Source organism: Opisthorchis viverrini, assembly GCF_000715545.1.
Source record: "Opisthorchis viverrini unplaced genomic scaffold opera_v5_21, whole genome shotgun sequence".
Lineage (NCBI taxonomy): Eukaryota > Metazoa > Platyhelminthes > Trematoda > Opisthorchiida > Opisthorchiidae > Opisthorchis > Opisthorchis viverrini.
This window is the reverse complement of record NW_008751677.1, coordinates 2,328,028-2,355,956: the sequence shown is the minus strand read 5'-3', so window position 1 is coordinate 2,355,956 and position 27,929 is coordinate 2,328,028. Positions and strand designations below refer to the sequence as shown.

The 27,929-nt window shown below is 41.7% G+C and overlaps 1 protein-coding gene across 1 annotated transcript; it reads right to left on the bottom strand.

The window, feature by feature from the left end:
• Positions 1-12,004: 12,004 nt before the first annotated feature.
• Positions 12,005-27,569, bottom strand: T265_01913 (hypothetical protein; the record flags this gene model as incomplete). Its single annotated transcript, XM_009166039.1, has 2 exons — positions 12,005-12,964; positions 26,991-27,569. 2 exons carry the CDS (start codon positions 27,567-27,569, stop codon positions 12,005-12,007), a joined length of 1,539 nt encoding a protein of 512 aa, XP_009164303.1.
• Positions 27,570-27,929: the final 360 nt, after the last annotated feature.

Sequence of the window (27,929 nt, the reverse complement as noted above, 5' to 3'; positions counted from 1 at the left end):
TTGAACTGCGAATTTCTTGCGTTAAATACACGCATTTGGAACAGAAGCTAAACAATTACTTATTTGCACACACAGCCGGCAGACCGAAAGCGGAACCATTCGTTTTTGGCACTATGTGGAGCATTTCTATATAAACTCCGTCAAAACGGTGTTGTATTTTTGCACACAACAGAGGAAATGTGTCGACAGGAGATAACAACTACTCGACTGGGCAACTGCAAATAATTAGATGTGCAGTTTCAAGCTAGGTGAGTTTCAGCAGTCCAAATTCCTGTCGCCTGTAGGCTCTATTGATTTAACTGCAATCTTTCCGATAGACTACAGCTTCCATTAAAAAACACACGGCAAATAAAACCAAATAATAATAAACTCACAGTCATTCCATAGGTCGGAACATGGCATTGCCAGTCGCAAGACACCTTTCGACTGCGGGTCAACGTGGAAACTAACGTCACGCAGTCAAACATCCCGAATGCTTGCATTCAGTCACGAAAATTCGAATGGCCTAGAAAAACGATATTTGAGTACACAGAAACTACTTTCTCGAAATATTCGTTCATATTTGAACTGACTGTTTCTGAATCTCTCGTCGTTTAAATGCACCTCTGTGTATTTTTTGCCTCTGTCCTATGTGAATGAACAGATACATATTTCCTGCGAATGACTTTTAAAAACAGAGGTGATACCGTTTTGTTTGTGAGGAATGCTCGATGAAGAACGATGTTGGCCTTTGTGGATCATCATAACTAGAATATCTTGGTCTACAAGAATGAGGCTCATAACCTTATCAATGCCAACATTTTCCATTAGAACGATTGCAACGAATGTTGGTGTCAATACGGCATTAATAGCTAGTTGTTTCTTATTCAAGAAGCAATTGAAGTTCGTAAATCTTACTATTACCTTACTAATCTTACTAATCGTTGCCGTTTTGATCTGTTTGATCCCCTTAGTTCCTGAAACAAGAGGTTCAACTATATGTAGCATTAACAAGTACTTGTTTTTCAAGTTCAACAGGAACCACTCCCTACTCCTAATAATTCATTGAACTGTACTGTATGGATGTTCGTTTTGATGTCCACTCCCTTCCGAGGATGGATGTGGATGGTTTGAACGTCCAAACAAAGGACCATAAGTGACTCACGTGATACGCAGATGTTCTCAATAATGGCACTCGGACGTAACATTTTAGATTCTACTCGTTTCGTTAAACATCATGATAGGTTGGGCCCATGTTGGGCCATTCACCACGCTTGTTTGTTTCGTTCAATGGATTCAAAACAACCATATTTCAATTTGCCTTAATTCCACCATCAAATTGACACGATTATTTGTTTTCTTCGTTACCGTCTCACAACTAACTGTTCCAACTGCCTCTCCTCCCCGCGGATTGTTCGCTTCTATCCTTCCTGTCTCACACCCTCCCCGCCCATCGGACTTGGTTTATCCTGGGTACCAAGGCAACAGTTTGACCGCTAGTCTTCGGTGGTATCCTTCCAGCTGCCAGCTGGTCATACATTTCCCGTGTTCGTTCATCGATCAACAAATCCTGCCGCAACAGTACAACCACCATCACTAGCAGATGGCATCGTCCTGTCAGCATGAGGTGCGTGACTCCATATAGTTGTGCGTGTGTGTGTGTGTGTTGCGAATAGGACTGCTTTTTCAAGATAACTGTCCTTAGATCTACACACAGGGTAAACTGACTCGGTTCTGTGGCTGTCACTATGTAACCTAATAACTGATGATTCTCATAAGGATTGTCTGGTTACTATGTTCTCAGGTTGGTCTAAACAACTCCAGGTAATACATATAAAGCCAATTGCGATTGTGTGGGTATGTCCATCTGTTACCTTCCTCATGTATACGAGTTTAACCACGCAGTATAAATGTCACCTATGAAGTTAAATTGACCGAACATCTGGTTCTTCTGGCATGTTATGTAGCAAGGTTAACCAACGTGGTAAAAAGCGACAGTTTTATAATTCTGATGAGCTTAGTTGTACTGGTTCAGACACCACAATTCCGTGCGGACAATCAGGCAAATAAACTGAGTTGACATGATGATGGATTTAGGTGTGACCTATCCAGGATTGTTACTGCAAACGACATCCATTAATCAAGGCAGAATTTCCCACCCATCGTTAAAGTACATTTCAAAAACTCGTGGCCCTATCTGTAAAAACTAGTGGAAACCTCAGTTATGTGAACAACGAAAAATCTCCGAAGTAAAATACAACAGGTAAACGGGAAAAACAGCAGATTGCAACATCTATTTCTCTAAAAGGAGAATAAAATTTGTTAGTCATTCCAGTCTATTAGTCAGCGCCACAAAGTAGTTAGCCTTGTTCATTCGAGAGCAGGCGAGCATCGTAGTGGATTTCCTCAATGAATAAGAAGTAGCTGGATGTACTTCCGGTGACATGTTTTAATCCGATTTGTGGAGAAACATGCTGGGGTTTTCACTTATAGCTTATTCTCACCAACTTTATTCTGCATAACAAAAAATGAACACCGTCTACCAAGTTCGTCGTTTTCCCTGATGGGTTGAAACTGGAACAGTTTTTTGTGCCTTCTCAGATGTGAAATACAAGCCCTTTTCAACAAGCGCAAATGAGATCGAACAGGGACAACTGCTTCACAGAGCTAAGAATTGGAGATTGCTTCACATCTTCCCCTGAGAAAGTACTAATATTTAACCTTCACAGGGACCATTTAAATCTGAAGATGATCAGACTGTTAAAAAGGATGGTAGTTAGAAGTTTTACCACATAAAAGATCTTTCAACGCATCATAGTAACAAAAGAAACTTGACAACATCAGCCAGCAGATCAAGCAAAGTGATCCGTGTGAAATACAAGCCCTTTTCAACAAGCGCAAATGAGATCGAACAGGGACAACTGCTTCACAGAGCTAAGAATTGGAGATTGCTTCACATCTTCCCCTGAGAAAGTACTAATATTTAACCTTCACAGGGACCATTTAAATCTGAAGATGATCAGACTGTTAAAAAGGATGGTAGTTAGAAGTTTTACCACATAAAAGATCTTTCAACGCATCATAGTAACAAAAGAAACTTGACAACATCAGCCAGCAGATCAAGCAAAAGTGATCCATCGACCGTGGTGATCTCTCTTATCTGGCTACATTCAGAATCTGCAGGGAAAACTGTAGGCGTTTTTGAAGGCATGTCCGAACTTGCAAGGTTCATTCGTTTTTGAAGCAAAGGTGTTCTGGGGTTCCAAACGCGTAAGCGCCCTTGTGTCTAATGAGAGACGAAATCGGTGCAGATGATTAACTCATCCGATGCATGTCCCAAAGGTTGCAGGCTAAAATTAACTATCAAATAAGTGCGTATACCTTACTACTTCTTCCGTCTGGTGTGTTCCAGTAAAGACGATGACTTGTCCCATCTGTACTATGGCGACAGACCGAATTTCCAACTCTTGACTCGAAGACGTCCACAACGGCCGCACAAAGCCTTGTGACTATATGTCATTAGTCATATTATTGTAGTTTCATTGGAATAAGCATTGGCCGTCTTCACAGATTTGCAGGCTGGAGCGAGCAACATTGTACTTCCTTATGCTTTTAAATAAGAGAGCTTAAAGATCGACCAGCTGCATCGGTTGTCAGAGCCACTTCTGAATGCCACGTTTTTCGAATCTTGGTCAAGCCTCCCCAACTCCATCGGGATGTGAACAAAGTACAATAACAATGCATAATAGCAACAACAAAAAACTCATAACGTTGAATGGGGCCTACGGATACTTCTAAGTAGTGCAAAGGGCATGGGGTGGATTGCAGCTGTTCACTTTTGACTTGATCCCATACACCTGACCCAACTACCCTGTGACTACACTCATATTACGTCCGACGCTTGTCGTGCGGATAGAGAATATACTATTGCATACCGACTCGATGTACAACCTACCAAATGTCACATTACATCGTCATCGCATTCCCCTTGGCTTGAACCATCCTCACCATCCCAAAGTATGAAATAATCTCATTGGCTTTGACTAACCGGTTGGTTCAAACCGGTTCCTGCTAGTGAGGACTAGAACTTAGTTGGACACTTCTTATTACGGCCCATAGGAATACCTACTAAAGGTACAAACAGAGCTACAACTTAAAAAAATATAGTACCAGTCGCTTTTAGACGAGGAAGCCCTAGGGTCGAGGTTCCAGTCAGCTGTTGCACCTATTTCGAAAGTTCGCTCCTCAAGGGATCTTATCTGGCGTCGTTTACATATATATATTATATATGCCGGTGTCAGATCAGATATACAATGAAACAAGTTTTTTTACGTAAAATATCCACTGGCTCCCATCGATCCGAAACCCATGGAAAAGGGGATTAGTCTGTCTGAGAAGTCGTTGCTCGAGGAGCCAGTCAATACGTGTGACCGCGTGATGTGGATCCCGTGATTGAAAGATGAGCGGCGCTATATCCTGTCTAAGTGCGAGTTATACGTGGAAAACATGTTTATTCTCTGCACACAGGCAGTTATCAAGCCACAGTTTATTTGATCAAGCTGTACAAAAGATGTGTACTATTGATAAACCGTACTCCAAAACTACGATTCTAATTCGTTAGCACATATTTGGTTCAAAATGCCTCGACAAGTCTACACTGACAATGAGGATCTGTGCTTACCTGCGGAAGCCTATGGAGCGGTTAAGGAACATCTTATGCGGTGGTATAGTTTATGGTTAAATTTATTTTGATATGCTTCATCCAAAAAAACTGATTTCGAAGTTTCCTCGTCAAAATCAACCCAGATCATCAGTTTACTCTCGTGCCGTCTGCCTTTTGTGCACGTTCCTCACCCCCACCCCAAACATCCGACAACTAACACGTGCTTTAAATGATGTACTTTTAGCCCTACGCTTTCACGTTATTTCGCTAGCACCTCGTCGAGAACATCTATCCAGTTCCCCTACATACAACTGGCCATGTTATTTCATCAGCACTTGTTTAGGTTCTGTTATTACACTCTGTGATCCTCTGTTTTGACCGAAAAGTGCGAACAACATTCAAACAGGTCAACCTACAGCGGGGTGTTCTGCTGGTCAAGGCGTGACTGTCACGCTTGTGGGTTGAAACGGAGGTCACGCTGCTGGTTATCGTTCATGGACGCTAACCATCCTGCAATTATGTGTTGACCACTGTCTCTGCTGACGCAGGCAGGTTGTGCATGAATCACCCAGGCAGAGAGACATGCCTTGTTTGGTCCGTGTGAATTGGCTGAACCTGGTGGAATGAACTCTGTGATTCGCCATCAGCGTGTATGGACAAATGGCTGCCAGCCCGTCAAACGTGTTTCTTTCGCCTATTTCAATTCCGATTACTTTTTTCTCCTGACGAAATTCACTCAGAGTGCTGCGTTTGAAAGATCACTGCAGTTGTCGTTTCCTCCACCAATCAATGTTAACATATGCCACGCAGTGCGGAATCTATTCGACTTTATTCTAACCGGACTTTCGATTTTTATTGAACTTTTACTTGAACGCTTTCGTTCACTCTCTGTCCGAAGAGATAATACGTCACTTTGGTTTACGCCCAACCAGGTCGTGCTACTATTATTGTCAGTATCACTAATACTGCCACCTCAAGTCTCGGTTGTTTTCGAGCAGCATGATCACAATCGTAAAAAAAGCCAACACGCCAAGGAAGTACATACAGAGGGATATGAATTGGAGAGAAACGCCTTCGACTTGCCAGTCTTTGAAAGGGATTTTTAAAGTAAAGGACAGGGTTTAACAAATCAAGTAGAGGCATGCACCTTTTTTACACTGTTCAAGGCAAAGAAGGCTGTCAAGAAACGCGAGCCAGGCACAAGGTGTCTGTTATATCGTATCAGATTTGAAAAAACACTGTCAAGGAGAAATAGACAACACCTTTTACTCAAGTGTCGTACGTACACAGATAACCCCAAATAGCGAGCAAGCATAAACCACAGTCTGTGGTTATGGAAGTTCCCACCCACCAATGATACATTGAAGACAGAGCAGATACATTGAATGGAAAGATCAACGGTACGTGAACCGAAATAACAGGATCCCTATTGGTGCTATTCGTGACTGGAATAATAACAAGAGAACATCCACCAACAATGTACTTTTGCTTTTTTTTACACAATTACTTGACCGCCGTCCGAGTCCATATGTGCCACCTTTGGATGTTCCTCAACATTGATAATATGGCCGGGACGATATTTCCGTTCTCCAAGTACCATGCATTCTCCTTGGAATATCATCGTTTGGCCTCGATAGCAACGCCCCAACAGCCTTCTCCGTAAGTGAATAGTTTCCTCAGAGTTGAGAACTTGAGACCTCCTACAACTTAGTAGCGTTGATGCAGCTAATTGTGAACAGAGCAACCCAAAGTGGGTTACCTGACATAGTCAATCACTCATTCGATCGTAATAAGATAAGTTTATCCTAGCCGAAAAAACGAGTCAGTCAAAGTAGTAGCTGATGTAAATTTAGTGGAAAAGTGTTATCACATCCATCAGCTCCACCAGTTGTTTTTGGTTACTATGGATTTTCATCCGTTTTAAAAGTGAAGAAGACCCCCAAATATGCCAGTGTTGGTTGGACCATGAGGAGTAGTGGCCTCCTAGACCAACTTGTGGTTTCTGCCGCAACAGGTCACATTGGCCTCTTCCTTAGGGCGTCGGTGGCCGTATCAGCTCTGTTCACCGCAGCATCAGCAGCGCCAAGCATGTCTTTAAGATTTAAAGGGAGGCAAACTAATCTGCTTGACCCGATTTCTACTTCAGCGCCAGGATAGGCTGGAGGATGGACCACGTCGCTTCACTGGTCTGCGGAAATAAACCTACTGGTACACAACAAGTGTTACAGCATTTACACGTATGAAATATGCGATGTCATACTAGAGAAGACGGTGTTCCAAACACCTTGGTAAATCTGACAAGTGTTTTACTTGTTACTGAAATCAAAAATAAGTCAATCTAACAGTCAAACTGGGGCAAAGGGGAGCCGTCGAAAATTGGCGTATGACAGGAAGGCAAATTCTTGATAGCAGTCACCATGGACAATCGAAGCAAAAGGTACCCACAACCTAATTTTACAACAAAACGCCGGCATGCTGTCCAAACATTGTTTGACGGGTGATGTAGCGGGTATTGGATCAAATTATTCCGGTGAGGTTGCGTTTGGAACCGTCAAGAGTGGTCTGGGTAGCACAGTAACTAGTGATACTTCTGAATTGTGGTACCAGGCTGAAATTCCTCGTATGGAAACGCCAAACGTGACGACCACTGATTCGATCGTACGGCTGATCTCCTTTTCCCTACGTGGTTCTGCTAAACTCCAGTTAGATAGTACGGCGGAGGTTCATGGCCCATTACACGTTTTGAAGTTAGCAGCTTCACTGCCTCTGATTTTTCTGCGTGAAGCGGTGCATCGCAGTAGCCTTTATGTGATTCTTTTCTCGATCAATCGAGTATCGCAAGTGCTGTAACTTTCCGCCTCTCGACAACGTCTGGATCCTTGAACAGTTTGGCAGACTAATTCTCCTTTGCCCAACTTCAGGCTTCCAAAAACATCGAATACATGGAGGCATAGAAGGGACGAATTTGGCTTTGATGCAATCATGCCAGCTTGGAACGTTTGCTCCATAATCAGAGGCCCACCAGTAGCCACTGAGGCATTTCAGTCTGATTCTAAGAATCACTCGGTGTAATCTGATAATCTGATTGGCTAGGGTGGTATACACATCGTAGCCGGACGACAATGATACCGTTTGGCCGATATCTGAACCAACATCTCCATCTGAATGCTTGCGCCTATGGTTTGAGCAGCCGGTTTTTAACACTGAAATTTAACTGACCGGGAAAATTTTTAAATCATAAAGGATAGCGCGGTTTGCCTATACTGGACTGTCTAAGATTCAGTCGTGGAGGGACTCTTGTTGAAGGCCGACTGTTAGCGGAAGTCCTCGTCAGTTTATCTGATCTGTTCTATGCTGGAAGACGTCCACGTCAGTGGTGCTGACACCAACGCTTGCAGAAAATGGATAGATCAAGCGTGGCAGTTTAATCAGCTGCCCTTGCAAATGGGCGCAAATTCGATGTGTTAATCAGCCGGCCTTATACCATTAACACTTGACACACTGCTCAGACGCTCACTCAATGGAACTGGTGTGAAGACACCAACTTATTCAACCCGTTTCTTGTCAAAACTTGTCCGTTTGTTGAAACTAAAAAGGGAAGTCAGCACCAGTGAAGGTTTGGAACTCCTAGCCCACTTAGGCTCATGTCTGGTCTACACAGTCCGTAAAGCGAAGTAGAGATTCAGTGCGTTCGCTAATACTAGTGGTAATTTCGTTAGGTTATGACGGACATGCTTCGAAACACAAGAAGACAAGCGATATTGACAAGTTCGGTGGAATCACAAAAACAGACAAGCTATTCCAACAGCGCGGTTATTTGAAATACATGAATAACCTCCGAAGGACGTGAACACGAAGTTGAAAGTGCCAGCGACCTAGGTGTTTTGAAGTACATAGGACTGCAAAAATTCAAAGGAAAGACTCGCAAATAGCGCGTTGGTATTAAATATACTGCAATAACAAATTATTCCATACGTCCAAGATGTAAACCGTGTACTACTGGTGACTATTCGGCTTAGGTTTACACTGCGACAGGTGAAAGAGAGCAGCACTTCCGATCGTTTAAGGTTTATGTTACTATAGTTATGAAAAACCGACGTCATGGTAGGTTGTATTGTTAGTTGTGAATGTCATGGTTGTATGAGCCAGGGCTCCCACACCTAGACTGGAGGACGATTAAGGTCCTTAACCAAAGTCATTGGCTCAAAAGCTTAACCGCAAGGCAGCGATGTTGGGCTGGAAATGCAAATACATTACCATTTTCACGGAACACGTCGCCACACATGTTCTAACCCTCAACCTAGAGGGTAAAGAGACCGTGTTCATCAGACCACTGTCCATGAACCTCTACCAATGAAAGACTCTGAGTGTCGCGCGGACACCCCCAGTATAGTTCAATGGGTCACCGGGGTACACACACCGCCACACCACTCTAAGATCCAGTCTCTTCGTGACGGATGAAAAACCGATGGAGTTTGGAAGAATACGCAGTGACCACTTTGGGCATAAAACTACCCGATCTATGCTTCTATGAATGAATGCTTAACTGGTTGCTTCTGGTGTCAACAGCTCTAACGACCACACCCATTGTGTTAGAAGGTATTCAGTCTACTTAACCTCAAAGCTGGAGCTACTTCTAAACTGTCCACCATCGTTCAGGATAACACCATGTTCAAGAAGCCAGGGATGAAACCGATCACACAATTAGGACTCCAGCAATACATGGCTTCTTTTCAGCCATTGTCCTGCACGATTTTTTTCACTATATCATTCTTCTGTAGTCTCCTATTTTGAGAAAATTATCGCCCTGAGTCTTCTGAAGACTTAGACGGATGTGTTTTTATAAAGAGTAGTTTGTTACGTGATCGGTTGCTTGACATCCACGATTTTCAGTCAAATGCGGTTGTATCCTTCTCATTGATTGATGCCATCAGTACCTCACACCACGAAAACACCTATTTAGATTTCCAAATCATATCACTTTTGTGACTTCATAAAAGGGTATACATGAGTAATGAGTACCGCGTTCTCGCTAGGTTCATGGCTAGGCACCATGGTATTTTCCGAACGAAAACTAATGTGTCACCAAATATGGGATTCCAGATCAGTGAGCCTAGCAGCACATTGCTTCCTACAAGTTGGGACAAGCACGGAAACCAAATAAATTTTCTCATGAAAGCGAGTTTTCCTTATAGATAGTGAACCGAAATCTGGGCCGAACCACCTCAGAGTTTTAGTGAATGCAATGGAATGAACACGCTGGAACTAAGTGTATATGAACTCTCATATGAATTGTTTTGTTACAACGTATTGCTTTTAACGTATGTAGATATGAGCACCGACAAACATCAAAATCCTTACATCAGATCCCGCCTAAGAACGGTTTTCCACAAAAACAGTGGGTGACCTTATGACGAAACCTAAGGATATAGTGGTTGGTGTGATAGCGGCATGGAAGTTACAGCGTGATTTCGAGTATTGGTTCCATCCAGAAGATAGTGACATTTCAGATCACAGTTACTTGTATGAAGGTTGCTTCTGCTTCTTGCGCATTTAGCTGCGTCACTGCTGTGATAAGTGCTTGGTTAGAGAATCAGGAGAGGTTCTTAAACACAAGACTTCTTAAAACCCTTCTGTTAGTTGATGCGTAATTTGCGTAGCTACCACTTAACTTAGGGATTCAGTGTGATCCACACTCCAGCAGCTACACTTTCCACCAGTTGTCCGAAGTATAACTTCATTGTCATTTACTTTTTTGCTGACAATTCCAGCACAATAATCAATAAACTTTTGTGGAATTTATCCGATAGACATTTGTTTACGGACAAAAATACAGCGTCTTGTGATACACTCTCGTCGCATTTCCTGTCGCGATGGGATGGGTTCTATCGTTGTGAGCGCACTGGCGTGCATCAAACAGGATGCACATTTGATAAGCATCATTGGGCGCAGGCATGGCAATGGGTCAATCAATAAGCAATGTGGTGGAATTTATGCCCAACTTGGAAGCTGTCTCGAAATTGTTTGACATTGTCATGTCGCTGAATACAATGGAAACATAATGCCCCATCCGTTCGGAAGTTTGTTGTAAAAAGTATATCAGTTTCGTGAGTTTTTGTGATTACGTGTATTATTCTGTACTTGGGCTTAGAGTGCAACACATGCTTTACCAAACCGAAGTCAGTATAAACAAATCAAGGGCTAAAATATTACAATGGGCACTGTTGTATTTTGAAGACCATTCAAACCCCATTCATCTACTTTAGCAGTTAAGCTAACCAAAATAGTTCTGCAAGCTGTCTCCTTGATAGTACTTAAACCTAGTGAGAAAACGCTTTGACACCTGATGAGATTCACTGACTAAACTCCGCGAACGTACATTGATTTGTCACAGGGGAGGAGCATAGCATCCCAAATATATTTCTGAATAGGCAGCCTGTGTGAATCAGCCTATCTGGCGAGCGGTCTCTAGTTGTATACCTTCCTCTGATCTACGCTTAGGATCGTGCTACAACTCAATCACTCTCCTGGACTGCTTTTTGTTCATTTGAGTTAGCGCACCCCTCGCTGATGATGGTGAGTTAACACAAATGGTGGTCCAACAAACGCTGAGGCTTTAGTCTATTCGAGAAACTCGATGAAGGGGTGTGAACAAATCGACATATCCATTGCGTTTCTGCGTACCTGGTACATGTGAAACGGTACGACAGGTAATTTCCCGGCACGGTCACATCATCACTGTGAACGCATTCAATTCTGCGGGGGGACCTGCGTGTCACCCTTGGACTTATGGTTCCCACCCATTTCCTGATGATGTGCACTGATTGGACTTGCACGGATACCACGATACCCTATTCTTCGGAGCAGAACAAATGAGAACGAGATGATTTCAAATACTTTTTTTCAAACGTTCCAAAACATATATCAATTATTCTGCCTGTGAACAGGAACTAAGACCTAATGTGGAAAGACCAATCAAATAGTAATACCAGTGGGTCATCCAGTGATTTGTGTGGGAATAACGATGACAATGCTACTGTTCTGTTTGTTCGAAAAGAAATATGGTATCATATTGACTTTCTGTTCGTGTTTGCTTATGAGGGTTATGGAAACAAGCAGGTGTATTCACATCACTATGAAGCGTACATTTTTGGAAATGTTAAGAGTATAACTCGTAATTAATTCTGATTTTATGAATGAACAGATCTGGTGGTTCGGGTGCTGAATAAAAACTCTGACACTCTTCACACAAAGTGTTTGTCCTTCCTTTTGGAGGATAGTATACTGACAGTGTGATATGAAAGTAGGCTTTAGCAACATGGAAGTGGCCGTTTTGATAAGATAATACCTTGCTAATTTTTTTCAGAAGCTTGACATATCTAAGCTGTCAGATTCGTCGAATTTCACATTGTTTCCTGGTGAACCCAAAGGAACTGGAAGCCAGTCACTCACGCAGGAGGATAACTGAAGGGATGAATCACTCTGTGAATCAACCATCATTCCTGGCAGATCTTGATTTGACATTGTAAGTGGCATCAGATCCGGTTCCCCACTGGTGCAGTTGTTAGATCTACTAATTGCCGGGTAGTGTTCGAAAGAACATTCCGGTAAGGGATCCGAGTTTAGCGAAGCACATTCGGATGTGTTTTGTTCTGGAACATTAATAGAAATTGTGTAGGCATCTGCGGGATTAGCAAGAACCGCTGAATTCACCTCCGTTGAACTTTGAGTGTAGCTCACCGGAACAACTGTGTAGACGGTCTGATCCGACAGATAACCCCGGTCGGCATCCGTTTTGAAAGTTTCCACGTTTTTTCCACTGTAATTCTCGACGGAGATTGGTCTGATTTTGACTTTCAGTTGCGGACTGAATTGTCCGGGGAACTTTGGCTTGAATTTTCCTCTATGTTGTTTTCTTCGAGGACGATATTTATAATCCGGGTAACATTGCATGTGACAGTCACGCAATCGATTGGCTTCCTCAACATAGGGTATTTTTTCTGCCTCAGTGAGTGATTTCCACATTGAACCCAGTTGTTTACTTATTTCGGAATTGTGTAGTTTTGGATTCTCCATGGCTAGCCGTTTGCGTTGCGCTCTAGACCACACCATGAACGCATTCATTGGTCGTTTAATGCGTTCTGATCTCACAGTGGAGTTGGGCAAGAAGGTGGGTTGAGTAGATAAGGAGTATGTTTGAGGCGCAACAGGTATGATAGAGGTAGTTTGTGGTGCAGTAACGTTCGAACAACCCGTGGTGGAGGTCGATGACAGAACATCATGCACAGGAGGGAGCACAATGCGTGAGTATTCATCAGAAAGCTGTGGTAATAAAAAAGTGAATATTGTGTTAGCGTTGGTCAACTGCGCACTGATGAGGCAATTAGCCGAACAAAGCAAAGGAAAGCGCCCTACCCGATTTCCACTTCTGAGGTAATAGTTTTCTTTTCAGAATGAAAAGCGATATATTACTTAGAATAAAATAACGGACACCGTAGAAATGAAGCAAATCAACACTCCAATGTTCGGTGAGTGGGTGACCTTGCAACCAGTAACTGAAAGTGATGGTTAGCGCAATATCTACGTAGCTGAATGACTTCCGGAATTAGCAAAGCGTCTGGATACCCACAATAAATAATTGTTGGTTGGCAAAATGCATCTGATAAATCCACTCACAGACGTTGTTTTGTACTCATACAATATGCATTTCGTTTGGTCGTTTCAGTAATTAAAAGATCCCTTAAATTTTGCACGTGAAGTTTTATTTGGTGGTCGTGGATGATTAACGATTCAAATTGATCCCAGTGTCAAAATTTCAAAATCGTCGCAGAGGTAATACTAATGAACACTACTTGTTCTTCAAATCGTACGAGCCTCTGTTAACTATTCGCTTATACCATGTGCAGATGCACCAGTTGTTTCTTCCTGTCCCGTTGACCTCGGCTTTTCCTGGGACTCTTTTTTTCTTTTTTTTCTTTTTTTCAATCACAAACCTTTGAAGTGGCCAGATCCATAAGTTGATGTAATGCACACCAGTATGAAGAAAAATCAAAGCTTATTTTTAGTAGTAATGCAACGCTTTCGAACCAACCTACCCTTATCGTGTCAGGTTTTGAATGAGCAGTACCTGGTCAGTTTTGCCTTATGCAGCACAAGAAGCAATTTTGCGGTCACAGGTGAAGCTTACACGGTGTTTTTCTGGTTGTGCCCTAAGGGCGATTCGTGAAGGCAAGTGCTTTCTGCTCCATTTTCGAGAGATTCAGTAGTACGAGGAGAGAGTTGAACCGGAAAACTCTGTCCTTGAAGTGGATTGTAGAATATTGACACATTCTTAAGTAGCTGGCTAAAGCAGTATGCCGTTAATTTCTATCTCGGTTTAACATCGTTCAATTCGCTCCCTGTCTTTCTGGTTCATTCATGTAAAATTTATCATCGTTTTTGTAAAAACAGGACCACTTAACGAGGTTGACAGCCAGCAGCTGATGTTTTTCTGGGGTTTAAAGAAAAGTCTCTCCATGAAACAAGTTTCAAACGGGCCAGAAATGTTCCATGCTCATCAGACCTAAAGTAATACAACCAGAGGAGATAAATTCATCATCATTTTCACCGCGGGCTAAGATCGTGACAGACCTGCAACCATGTCTTTTGGTTGCCAAGGTTCTACAAAAACATGGTTGTTGCATCAGTCCCAAGGAAAGTGGCTAACTTACAACCAACCTTGAACATTACGGGACGCCGAAAGGGAAATTTTGGATCTTTCAGCTATAGAACCATTCAGTGCCTAACAGCTATACCATTCAAAGGAAGCACGAGAACTGTGATAAGGCTGCCGAGCCGAAGCCTAGACAGGGAAAGTTGAGGGGCAGAGGTCAGGCTCAAACCACGGAACTTCCGACCAGTAAATTCGCGCCCTAATCACCGAACCATCTCACCCCAAAAGCTCTCACTAAAACAGGATGTACTCGGTGGTTTCGGTCAGATTGGCAGATTAGGTTTGAATATAGGAATTCCAGTACATTTAAGCATAGAAAATGTGGCGATAAATTCGAAAAATTTGGAGGATTATTTATGATTTATGTGGAGAGTATTATCAGTCTTTATATAAAAATATCTAAGAGGTTGAACTGCGTATCTCGCAAAATAGATTAACCTCGGCCAATCATTATCCTGAAAATGGACGCATGCGCATGAGTTTTACATGTTGTACAAAGGGATATTCGGTGGCTTGCTGCGAATCAACTAGGCATTTATCTTGTAAGGCCGCGTCAAAATCTGCACAGTAGACCCCACAAATATCAACTCATCTTAAATCTTTCAAAGAGAGCTTCCTCTCAGAAAAGCTGGAGTTACCATTTGTTGTTTCCTAAAAATATCTCGACCACATTTAGCAGACTTCTAGTGGGATGATCACAGAATTTTGTGATGAAAGATGTTGACCAGAATTATTATTTATATGGAAGTAACCTGATGTCAAAAGGCTGTAAGAATGCAATCTTACCTTGTAGTTGCTTTTAATAGTTGCTCCGATTTTTATCCACGAAGTCTCATTTGTTGAAACAGTGTACAAAACAATATGACCCAGAGCATACGTTTTGTCGACGGGGAACTTACGGCTGCACGTTGTTTAAGTAAGTTAGACAAAACTCTTTGAATCTGAGAAAAGTCTGATGGTATATCACCAACCCCTTTTTGATTTTCGAATCTTTGAAGCAACTTTTGCTGTATACCTGATTCGGAGAATGGTTTAGCTACTATGCTCATCTCATAGGCAACGTAGAAGTCACGGTGGAAGCACAGAGATTTTCGTTTGACGGTGTAAGTCACTTTACAACAGTGTGAATCATATATTCAGCAATGGTTGATCGACATTTGGAAGCAATTAGTGATACCTAGCCTTTCCACCCGCATTTCGTTTAAGTAGGTGACAAATTTCTTTCCACAAATCCTTCGGGGCTGTATATTTAATACCAGTTTTTATATCGTCTAATAAACTTCGAACAAAATGTCCCAAGCAGCTGCTTCAATCACAAACGACCTTTGCAAAAGAAACAACCTTTTATTATGATCCAACTTCAGTGAATCCCCAAGTGCTTCAAGGGATTCAACTTTTACGAAATGCTGGAGAACGACTTCTAAATACTAATATAATAATTACTTTTTTGTTTGATGAGCAGCACTTTCACGTTTGCAACCGGTTGGCATAGAAAACAGGTATGCCAGTCAGTATCCGTTTAACCACTTGATGTCTATCACTTATTAAAAACAACAGTAGGTTCCCATGGAGCTGAAGTAGTTGTTGAATGCAGTCTTTTTACCCGCAAAGATCAAGCCCATACAGTAGAGGAAAAAATGATCGTTCAGTGTAAATCATTGATTTTCTAACTCAAGTAACCAATTTTTGCGGTGCTTCGGATTGACACAGAACTATCCCCGTGTACTGTATCGTAGGGTCGTCCATATCAAGATGACCTTGATTTCCATGAAGGTAATCATTTAATCTAATTTAGTGGTCACTCGCTGGCAGCCGAAATGGAAAATTTCGTTGTCAGTGTTGCTGCCAGCTGGTGCTTGGCGAGCGTCGCATGCCTGTTCATTAACTGATCAGTTTCTTGGAATACAGATAAATCTTCTTACCCCAGAAGGCACCCATTTATGAACACCATAAGAACATCCGTAGGAGGTTGAATTTTCTTGTGGGGTAGAAGCAGGATTTCAATGCTCACCTGCTTACATTGCGAATAGCACAACAGTCTAAATGCTCCAGCTGTTGTCGGAAACATTCGTGAAAAGAATATTTTAAAAAAGGGATTGTCACGGTAGTTGGGTTTACATTGCGAATACAGAGGCATGTGTGGTGCTTATAAAACATGGGTTTACCAGGGCGTAACAGATTTCACATTGGAACGTGTAAAACTTTTTGACCGAATTCCGGATGTAGGTCAGTTTGCACCATACTGCGGAGACAACCACTTTAACAAGGCTGATACATGTATCGGTTCCAGAAAGCAGAAGTCCATCTTCGTTTGAATTCAGAGCGAGAGTAAAAATCTGAAGCAGTGTCTAAACGTTAGCCACAATATCTAGTAACTGGCAAAGAAAGTTGGGTCACTGGCCACCGAGTTGATTTGACACCAGTCTTCACTACTCCGATGAGGAACCAGGACGCACGTGTTCTTCTACCCGCCAAAGAAAATGAAGTAAAACCGTCCCAGTTTTCACCGTTTGTGCAACAAAAAAACTCGATCTAATCTTAAGCTCACTTTAGGCTTGAGGTGCATTTTTTCAATGAATTACGCAGCTAATTTAAATTTTGTTGGCAATTTGTACAGACGATGCAATATGAAATGGATGCATCTTCGAGTTCATGTCTTTTGAAATTTTTAGATTTCATTCTAGCACATCTGGTTCCATTATGTGCTTTAATAAGACCACCTGATACGAAGAATATAATCTAGATTGCCCTAATACCTGCGACATAAGCTGTTTAAACTACGCCTGTCAACGAAAACGAAACATTGGCTACTGTTGCTCTGTCTTTACATTCTTGCGGGAAATTCAACCGCAGGACTTCACGAATCTTGAAATGAGAAGTCATTACCTAAACTCTCGGTAGCGATGTGGAGCTGCGGCACTGAGTCGCAACTAGATGTATGGTTTGTGGTGTGATTTTATCGCTAAGTCCTGCAGTTATCATCACCCCACATGGCGTCGAATTCCTAGAACGTTCGGGTGGGTCTCTGGAGTTGATCACTCTGTTTCTAACTTCGATATAAAGTTGATTTGTTGTCCAGAGTGAGATACAGTATCTCATGCACTCTCTTCATGGGTGATGTCTGGAAGAAGTCTTTTGCAAGCCTTTTGGCCGTACGATGCTTGGATGTGGCTCAATAGCTTTGGCTCTCCAGTAATTGTATGTACTGAGACCTGCCTTGCATGGGAGCGGAGTAAGCGCAGTTACATGTGTTTTGGTCGCTCTTGGTCAAGAGGGGAATGAACCAAAAGCGGGAAACATTTCGGACTCGACCAACTATCACCCAAACAAAAGTTGTTGCGAGACAAGAACAAGTGAGATCGCGATTCGCCATCACCTCGTGAGTACCGCTTGATGTGGTTGAATCGGTGGATAACCGTATTGATGCCAATGGTTCACAGGGATTGTCATCAATGGTCTGAAGATGTTGCTATAATCTTTCGGTCCGATTTGTCGTAAAAGTAGATATAACAGTTATATATATGTTCTCCTTTTACACTTTCGCACTCGTCGCTTGCATTCACTTTTTATGTTTGTGACCATGCTCTTCAAAAATGATAATAAGTGGTTGAGCTCCTGGCAGACACTTCCAGGAATGCGTAGAGATTTTAAAACTTGAACCGGTTTGGTACACGGGCTCCTTTTTAGTTTATGAGTTTGACTACTCGCCAATGAATGAGAAACTTGAACGTTTTTTTTTCAAGCTTACTCTGGCCTGCTGAACCTTTGTTCATGGTCTTTGATATCGCACTCTTTGTGCAATATCTTTGTGAAATAATACGAGTGAAATCTGCACTACATTGAGCCCATATTTTCCAGTCACTCTTTGGACCTTTCGAAAACGTGACATAAGGGCGCTCACTGGAACGATATCGTATAGATGGGTAGAAATAATCTGTTGTTTTTATATCCCAGAAGCCACATAGAAGCAAGGCATTCGATTTGTTTTTTAAACTGAGGGGTGAAGAACTGGGAGGCCTGAGTAAGATCAAACTTTGTCACAGGCACAGTAAAAAATCCAAGGACTACTTATTAAAAGGACCTATGCAATATAATGGAGTTTTCTCCAAAAATACCAAACGATGTTTAAGCAATCTTAAAACACTGTGAATGAACGGCAAATACCTTTTCGATCAGCATATACATGCAGCCGTTTACTGTACAGCTTTCACTGGTCAGTTGAGCGGACCAATTTTATCGTCATAAATGGATCACCATTTGTGGCACTACTCGGTCGGAGTTGCTCAAATTTTAGCTTCAAAATCAGCAGGTAAACATCCTGAAATTAGAGAATTATTGAGGTAAACAAATAAGTCCCATAACATATGTTGATAGAATTTTTAAGGCTGTCGAGCGCTTTCAAATTAGCTCTGGAAGTGAGGCATCCTGAAAGAGCCACGTCCACTCGGTCTAGTGCAGTGCAACAAAACAGTCAGATCACTGGCTGTCTCCCTTTTCGTTCGCTAGAACAAATATCTCACCGTTTGCTACATCAAACAAAAAACACAGTGATGGTGATTGAGAGTATGGAATACCATACTCGGCCTCCCAAAACGTGTTGTAGCGACCAAAGCAGAAAGGGCACGAGCTATCGTCACTTAAAAATGCGCAAAGCACTGTCCAAGTTTCCGAAAAAATTCAACAAACTGCCAAGTGCTTTTGTTGGGAGTGTACACTGTCTATTTTGTTATTTCAAGCTCGCAGTATCAAGCCTAACACTCATGATACCTCAGAGACGGGTGAAGGAAAAACGTTAATTAAAGAGCTTCAAATCATTCTCCTGAAATCTAGGGACTGCCTTCTGTATAAAGTAACCACCGGACATGCACTTGGTTGCTGTTCTCTCACTATTCGATAAGACGAAAAATAAGTCTGCCAGAAATAACTGGATAGCCATTAGGTTTCACATAAATCAGTCCACGTAAATCTATCAGTCACATGCGTAAAAAGGTAACTCGAGCTACTCGAATAGTCACAGCTAACTGATAGTTACCTGTGAGTTGAAGGAAATTATATCAGCCGAAAATGCTTCCGAGCTTTTAATATAAGAAAATGTTGGTAGCTCAGGTAGCGTAGATGGTCGTTGGCGTATTCGCAGAGCTGGGACATTTAATTGCAAACGTTTCGTCACCAATGGAGGCAACATAATCATTACGTTGTGAGTGAGCGCTGAGCTCTTCCCGTAACGCACTTTACGAATAGATGTCCCGCACTACTTTAGGAGCACTAGTCACAGGGTGCCTTCATTGGTGAAGTCGGGTAAGTGTGCATACTGCGTGGCACTGTTACGTTGCTGTTTGATTCAAGGCCATCCATCTCCATCGCTTCGATAGTGTAAATGTGTGCAATCCACCAACGTATTCAACCATCGGAGCCTACTGTGAGTGCAGTAATCGAAAATGAACACCACACTGGTTGGTAGAAAAGCGGATTCTTTTCCCGAAATATCTCTTGCGCGCGTTCAGAATAGGAAAATTTCCGCCTCTGGGTCATACAGCGTTTGTGTGAGCCATGCGAAGCCCAAAATTCGGCGCCCGTTCAAAATGTAACCCTATGCTTAAATGCGACTTGGTTCTTGGTTTGTGGTCATTAAAGTCAAAACAGCTAATCTTGGATAGTTTTGTTTTTGAAGTGGTTTGCTTGGTGACCGTCCGCTTGTGCACATCTATTTTCATTTCGGCAATAAGAGGGATTGACCAAATAAACTCTCCACAAATTGTCTCTATAAATTCACTCCCATAGGCTATTAGTCAACTTGCCAGTTCACAGTGTTTTTACTTGCAAACGAAAAGTGGAACTCTGAGCACAATGCCGATTAAAGGGATTACAGTCTTAGGCATTGATATAAGTGGGCATAATACTATGTGCAACCAGTCTTTGCAAACTGAAAACAGAAGCGACATCGTTAACCTTGATTACCCGTTGTTTGAGAAAATGGGAGGAAACACTGCCTCTGAAAACTGTCGTATGTATCATCGTCAATTACAAATAAGTAAGCATACTCGAGGAATTTATTTGCTGGATTATCCTTCAATAGAAAAAATCGAATAACTGGTAAAAATCTTAGTTGTTTTGACTACTTATAATAAAGGCTATCACTTCTAACTGCAGTGTTGTTTCATGTTCTTGAGAACTAGTAACCATCATAGTACACACATTTAAGTATGATGTACACAGCATTAGTAATGCCCCTGGGCGACGCACTTCAGTACAGAGCTTTTGGACAAACGGCTACTCTAGTTTGGCTAGCTAGGAGAAGGTTACAACTTCAAATGCCTGCAGTACCGCCTTTGTAAAATGTTATGAGTAAATCGATCTCATCACATTATGAATCTGGAGTACGCTGTAGTTTGCAATTCCCTGCAAACATAAAGAGACTGTTAGATGTTTAACGCTTTCAAACGCTACCCTTATATGATGAACCAAACTACTTAAGCAGGTGAGTCTTATTTTTCCTCCGAATATTCTGTATGAGCCATTTTGCTTAGAGGAGGACACACCAGTGTGTGGTGCTCACAGTTGAAATGTCACTTCGACAAATAAAACAAACTCGAAAGCAGCTTTGTGAACTTCATGAAATTCCGTTCGCCACATTCCCTTGAATGTATTTGACCAATCACCACATGCCAGTTTCCGAAATTTGAACCAATCTGAACGTGGTGTATTCGACGCTTGCTGTCTGCATCACATTCGGTTCGGATCCGATGTATATCTTCGAGCAAAAATATAATCATACAGCCCATGAGGGGAGGGAATCAAACGGGATTAAAAGGCTGATGTTTTTGACTTCAAGGTCCTGTTTCCAGGTAAGTGACAAAGGTTTGAAAGTAAGAGACTAACCTTCTATTGCAGTCAATTGCTAGGTGCACCCATCAAAAATACATTGAGCTAAGACGGATATCGGATGACGGAACAAAAGGTTTTAAGTGGAAAGTTGGTGTTCAGTTGTCAATGATGCTGACAAAGACAGAATCTTTTAGCATTGTATCACGTGAATCAACTAAAAATTTCAGTGAAAAGCAATTCTCTCCCTTAAAAATGACACGTGAATTTGGTTTATGGTCCCGCGAAACGTCTGTCGAAACAGGTGCATATAAATCGAATCCTGCCTTCCGGTTATGCTCTGCTCTAAAGCACTCTTGTCCTCCTCTTCCTCGTCCTCTTCCTTTGATCTACAAATGATGTGGTTCAATCCGCAATAGTAACCACACATCGATCATTCGACATATAGAGATTAGGAAGAACTCATCTTCACCGTGCTTCTCATTTCAGGTGATATTTGATTTTCGGATACATAGACGAAGTTATGCATATATGGTACGTTTACACCAGTATATCAGACTGTAAATGATAAGATATTGCTTTGTCTCAAAATTTAATTGCGACCGATAAGAGGGCCGAATCTCTATTTATATAGTTCTGAGAGTTTGATGTCCTAGCTATTCATCTGTTTATTTATTCTATCTGTCGTTTCCACGCAACTGTTGTTTGATATATTGATCTTAGCTTTCTTAAGAATGAATGCAGTCTTTGTCATCGGATAGTCTCTCTTCACAAATCCTGGGCGACTAGCTACTAATTTATTCGGTATAACTAACCACCAGCCCTATATTTATAAACTAAGAAAATTGTGGATATTCGTATGCGCATCAACTATGCTCGTTCAACAACTGCTTTGGTCGAAGAGGTAGAACTAATCAAGGTCTTTGATTATATCAGCAGAATTTTAACAAACAGAAAATCTCCCTCCGGTTTGAACAAAGGTTCTTATAAACAGTGTTGGAAACCGTAATCCCGTTGATGGTTCCTGTTATATTCAATTCCAGGCTGAATAATGTGTCTGTGATTAATTCCTAATTTTCTCCACCTCTGCTATCCTGAACGCTCTCTATTTCTGTGTGAGGCATACTGGAGAAATAATATTCACAATCGTGATTATTGTTTTAACATATTCTAAAGTTTAACTGAGTACTCGGCAGTTAGGGATGAATTACTGGTAACAGAATGGCAGCTGCATTTAGGATTTTGCTAAGTGAATTAAACAAACCTCGCCAAACTGGTTGGTGACTACCGGCAAGCCGCTTTAATGGATACACAAACATAGAAACAAGGAACTCCTCGGACTCAAATCAATACAGGTCACAACCCGGAACTCGGAAGGACAAAGGTCACTCCAACATCGACCAGACTACGACGGCGAGGGATGCCAAGCTCAAAGGTCACGTGGACATCGGCAAATGGGGACACGGGATGACATTGGATAACCACTGGAACCGCCCGACCGAACAACTCATCGCGGTTATCAGCACGTATATTAATACACGTAACACTACTGAACGCACAACCATTAGCCCACCGCTCTGCACAATTACGCTCCCCAATAACTCACTGATTTCACCTCGATTGGTGATGAAACGTTTGCATTCAAATTGTCCAGCTCAGCGAACAAGCCAACGACCATCTACACTATCTGAGCTACCGACATTTTCCTCCATAGAATACACAAACTTAGACATGCGAGTTACACGGTTGTCGAAACCTTACAGTAATCTCATCCCGTTGCTAAAAATTGTTCTTCCTGCAGTAGACAGTTACTGCCGAAATTCTCCGATAGCATCCCATTGCTCTTGATAACTGCGCACTTGGGTCGAGCCAACATTTTAGGTAAGGAAACTGTTTGCTGGCATTCGTAGGAGTTATCATGTGGTGAGACCACCTGGGTCGTTACTAGACGGCAAACACAGGCTGTACAAAGCCCCCAGGCTGATCTTATTTAAACGCCGCAAATAAATTTCAACAAGTGATACAGTAACTGTATGACTGCAGGGAACCTCGCCCATTTACTGGTGAACATTTTGGCAAACTACTTCTGCACGCCAGTCGTTTAGCACCTCGAATGTTTGCAAGACCCGGCTATCGGAGTCAGCTAAAAAACCGCAAACAAGTCGCTGTGATCTCGACATATGTACTCTTTATACAGTTGTGCCCTTCAGGGAAAGTGGGAATTTCAATTTGTTGTAAGATCCATTTCTCGAATAATATGGTCCTAGATCGCTGGTGGTTAGTGGGGAACAACGGATAACTGACCCGATTCTTGCCAGGTAAAATAGAGCTCTAAACAGCCTAAAGCAATTTCAATACAATGAAACTAGGGGACGCGCAGAGCTAATGGTCGAAGGAGATGAAATAGTTGGTGTCAGAATGATGAAAACTTACGGGAATGTATGAAAAATAACATGAGTCCTACAATTAGCGGAAGAATAGAGATTTAGAGGCCTCTTGAGTTAGTTTTTCACAGGTGGTCTCTTCTGAGTGATTGTATATAAGGATAGAACATACTAAGGAACTGAAAACTTCCACACCTAAGAGTTTCATTCCACATTTCACATTTTACGGAGGGATGAACAAGCTATTTGTAATGCCACGACACAGGACAGTCAACAGGAGAGTCACACTTTATGTGAATAGACAACATACGATTATCTGAAGACCTCTAAGTACAGATATCCATCCTGTTAACTCTGCTAGTGCATTTAACAGCGTGAGAAGATTCCGCCACTCTACGGACTACGTTACTAGTTGATTCGCATAGAACAAAGAACAAGCACATCTGATGAAAAGTACCAAATGCAGAATGCAACAATTCGATGACTAAATATCAATTCTATGAAAGGACATCATGAGATTGTGTCTGGTCATCTGTTGTTTGCAAAGTTTGGCCAAGTTCCCAGGATGATAAATAAAGGTTCTTTTGAAACTGTTTTTATTATTTTGCTAAAAAATAGGTTCAAAGCTCTAATCAACTCCTAGAAAATTTGAACTGAATTGGCAAATTTTTTATGCGTTGTCTTGTTGGCACACTGCACGGATGTCCAGAAGGGATCAATTTTGATCGATTTGTGGACTTTGTTTTTTTGCTATGGGCAACAGAATAAGCTGAATGGTAGATCTAATTGAAGGAATATTACATGACCACGTTAAACCAACCCACTTCATGAGACTGCGTAAAACATTCTTGACTCTTAACCAGTGGGCTTGACCAAATTGTTTATTTTGCTATTTCGGATTTCATTCCATTTGTTGAGGTTAATGAAGCCGCATAAAATGGCTCTGTCTAACGCCATATTTTTTCGGATCTATACATGGAATACTATATTCTATGGTTCAGCAGATTTGTTGTTTTCCTCGAATGATCCACGCCGCGATTCCCGTCAGGTGTTTTGAGACATCGAGCCTGTTCGTAAATTTACTTTGCAACATACAATGTAAGTGAGTACGGTAAACGTTTTTTCACCAAGTCACTCATGTTGTTTTCGAATCCTGCCCCTTGAAGTGACAATGTTTCCACAAAACGGACCATATTCAACTTGATTTCAGATGGGTTAACAAGCTAGGGGCTTTCAATCACACCAAAAGCGTAACAGATACATATCGTCCAGTTTATGTCCAACGTGTTGCAAGTTAACTAACTGGTGTTTATCAAATCTTCCAGAAGGATTTCAACTAAAGACTAGGCTGCTTAAAATACGAACCACAGACCTTGTCATCAAAGTATTTGTACAAGAACTGGATTTCATTCATTCAACCATTTTAATCACACAAGACAGCAGGGAACCAATTTTAGGGCTTTTCGGATCGGGGAATATGCGCTCCCGTAATCACCAGTAGTTTCGTTACGAAAAATCCATACGGATAAAGCCGCGAAATTCAGTGCGCCATGGTTGACAGTATCAGCACACATGCAGACTAAAATAGGCTTAATGTGCAAGAAGTACGAAATGTAACGGAAGCTTATTGAAAATGATCCACGGATCATCCTATCCTCCCCTTCTATCTGAAAGTAACATAGACAGCTAAAACAATTATTTATGCAGGTTCTTGGTCTAAGTGAAATAAATAGGTGATGTAACCCATAAATACTAGGTGTTTTGTCACATCAATGCTTGAGCAAAATGATTGTCAATTTATCGTGACTGTTTGTGTTAGTCAAAGAGGGTTAGTTTATTCAGGGCGAGTATTTGGACGTTTTGGTTGGTTGTCGATGTCCCCTAGATTGGTGCTCAAATGAGACATGTTGTCAGCCTGTCATATCTTTTAGCGATCTCATTCATTTTTGAGGGTGAAGCCCTTCGACATTTCGTTAGGTTTTCACTGTATCATCTTTTTATTATCGTTCCTTTATGATTGCTTTGTAGATCAAACTCCGGTGGTGTGACCAACAAAAAATACATTGTGTTATACATATGGAACTATTGTAATGACCGCAGGGAAACGGTTATTCTGAACATGTTATGACTTTGTAAAATACTGATTAAACACAGACTACTGTCTGTGTTTTCGCAACATTTGGGCTCAGGAGTCTTGGACAAAGTGACTCTTTCTTGCTCATATTGTTCCGTTAAACGTAGCAAGTCTTTTTTATGATTTTATTTGTGCATTAACGTAGGGACCACTAGATGTACAGGGTCCAGCTAAACTGTAGTTGATTTCTGCACCCAGCAATGACACCTAACACCCTAACAACAAGAAGTATTGGCTTTCTGATGGATTTATGATTTTATTTGTGCATTAACGTAGGGACCACTAGATGTACAGGGTCCAGCTAAACTGTAGTTGATTTCTGCACCCAGCAATGACACCTAACACCCTAACAACAAGAAGTATTGGCTTTTCTGATGGAAAATTTCTTAATATTCGTTAGTAGCTATAATAATAATAATAATAATAATACCAATAAAATAATCCGTGAGAAGGGCTTCTCAAGGTCAATGCCAGATGAAGAACATTAGCTACGAATATTTCAATAAGTTGCCAACTTAGAAAGACTTACAAACGAAGATCAGCATTTTATCTGCGGTGACCAGAGCCATCTGCTATACAGTTTTGTTTATGTTATTGGGTAGGTGGATAAAATGGTAAGGTTTTGTTCGGTTATGTCCCTTTCAAGAAGGTAAACGCTTGGAGATACCGGTCCCTGCCACTCACAATTTTATCTTCCAGCGAAAGCCTTACCGACGATATTTTGAACAAGAAAACACTTTTGGATAACTATTTTGTCAAGCTTTATTTCCAACCTGAAATTTTGATTTTTAAATTTTTCAGACTGTTGGCTGTTTTGAAAATCCCCGAATTTTCTTGTGAGACAAACTATCCGTATAGGTCCTTACTGAAGCGTCGTTTTTGGTACACACAACAGCATTTATAGAAAAGATAAACTGGACTGAATTTCTGTAGTATCGGTTTTGCTCTTAAAGGTGGTTTGGTCAACATTTTCTAGGGAATGCGCAGTCGAAAAAAAATATTTCATCCAAAAGTTTCATATTCGAAGACAACAAAAAGTGTTGTTTTATTGTCCCCCATGTCAAACAACTTTCTGTTCCGATTTCCGAAATAACTCGGAGTGAACTAGGCCCGTTCCTAAACGAGGCCTAGGAACTCCACATGCACGTGAACTTCTCATCGCGTGTTTGGCGTTAATCCTATTTTCCTCTCGGGAGCATGAAGCAATAATGTGTACGAACGATAGCACTACATTAATTTTTCCAAGGTTCTTGGTACACATGCTAGAAAATCACCACGAAGCTTCTTCATACTTACCAGAGATTCGGTTGTGAGACACTCTTGTATGAGCTGCAAACTTTCAAAATGTGTGTCTTCCACACCATCCACCTCAGCATTTAAGTCGCTGAGGTCGCCCGTGGAGACGTTACAGTTCACTGGTTGGGTAACTGAAGTCACAATATTGTAGAAGGCTGGAGTATGTAAAGGAGATTGAAAGGATGTGGTCGGTTCGGCCTCTGTGAACAGTTCACAATGAGTTACTGAGTTGGATGTGTTTAAGTGAGCGCTGGGGAATAGCCCCGACTGTGCAGGAGTCTCCTCGACCCACCTGAACACAGGACTGGAACGTGCTTCCCATGAAGTGATCCCATCTTCTGGCGGCGCACCAACCTGACATGATACAAGAGGATAAAATCCTGGAATTTGCGGTCCCTGTGCAACTTGAATGGTTGACGGGGTTATATCATTCATTGACGGTATTTGCCTACCGATGTTTTGGTATTTGCACATTGAATGAACAGTCGTCGCGTCTTCAGGAATTGGCTGATGAATAGCTGTAACACAGTTAGACAAGTATACCAGTTTTCCCGACGGTCCAAATCGGTCACAGTTCATCACACCATTCATGAACGTAGTAAATTAAATCGGCCAATTATGCATGTACTAAGAGCACTCCAGGCCTCTTTATGCACTCTAGGCGGTTTCCAACACTTCCTTTAGGCTACCGGATCAAGACAATACTTCCAAGAATACTTAATTTAACTTTTTCAAGAACACTAAGCATATCGGAATTCCAATCGCGATAAGAATCATCTGTACTTTCTATCTAAGCCGGTTGCTATAAGTCCATCGATTCTTGCGTGAATTCTCGTGAAGCCTTATGTTCGTGGGCGATAGCATGGGAAGGATAATGGTACAAGTAATTTCAATTTCTCAAGTGGGGTGTATTCACCCACAAACCTTGAGAACAGTGAC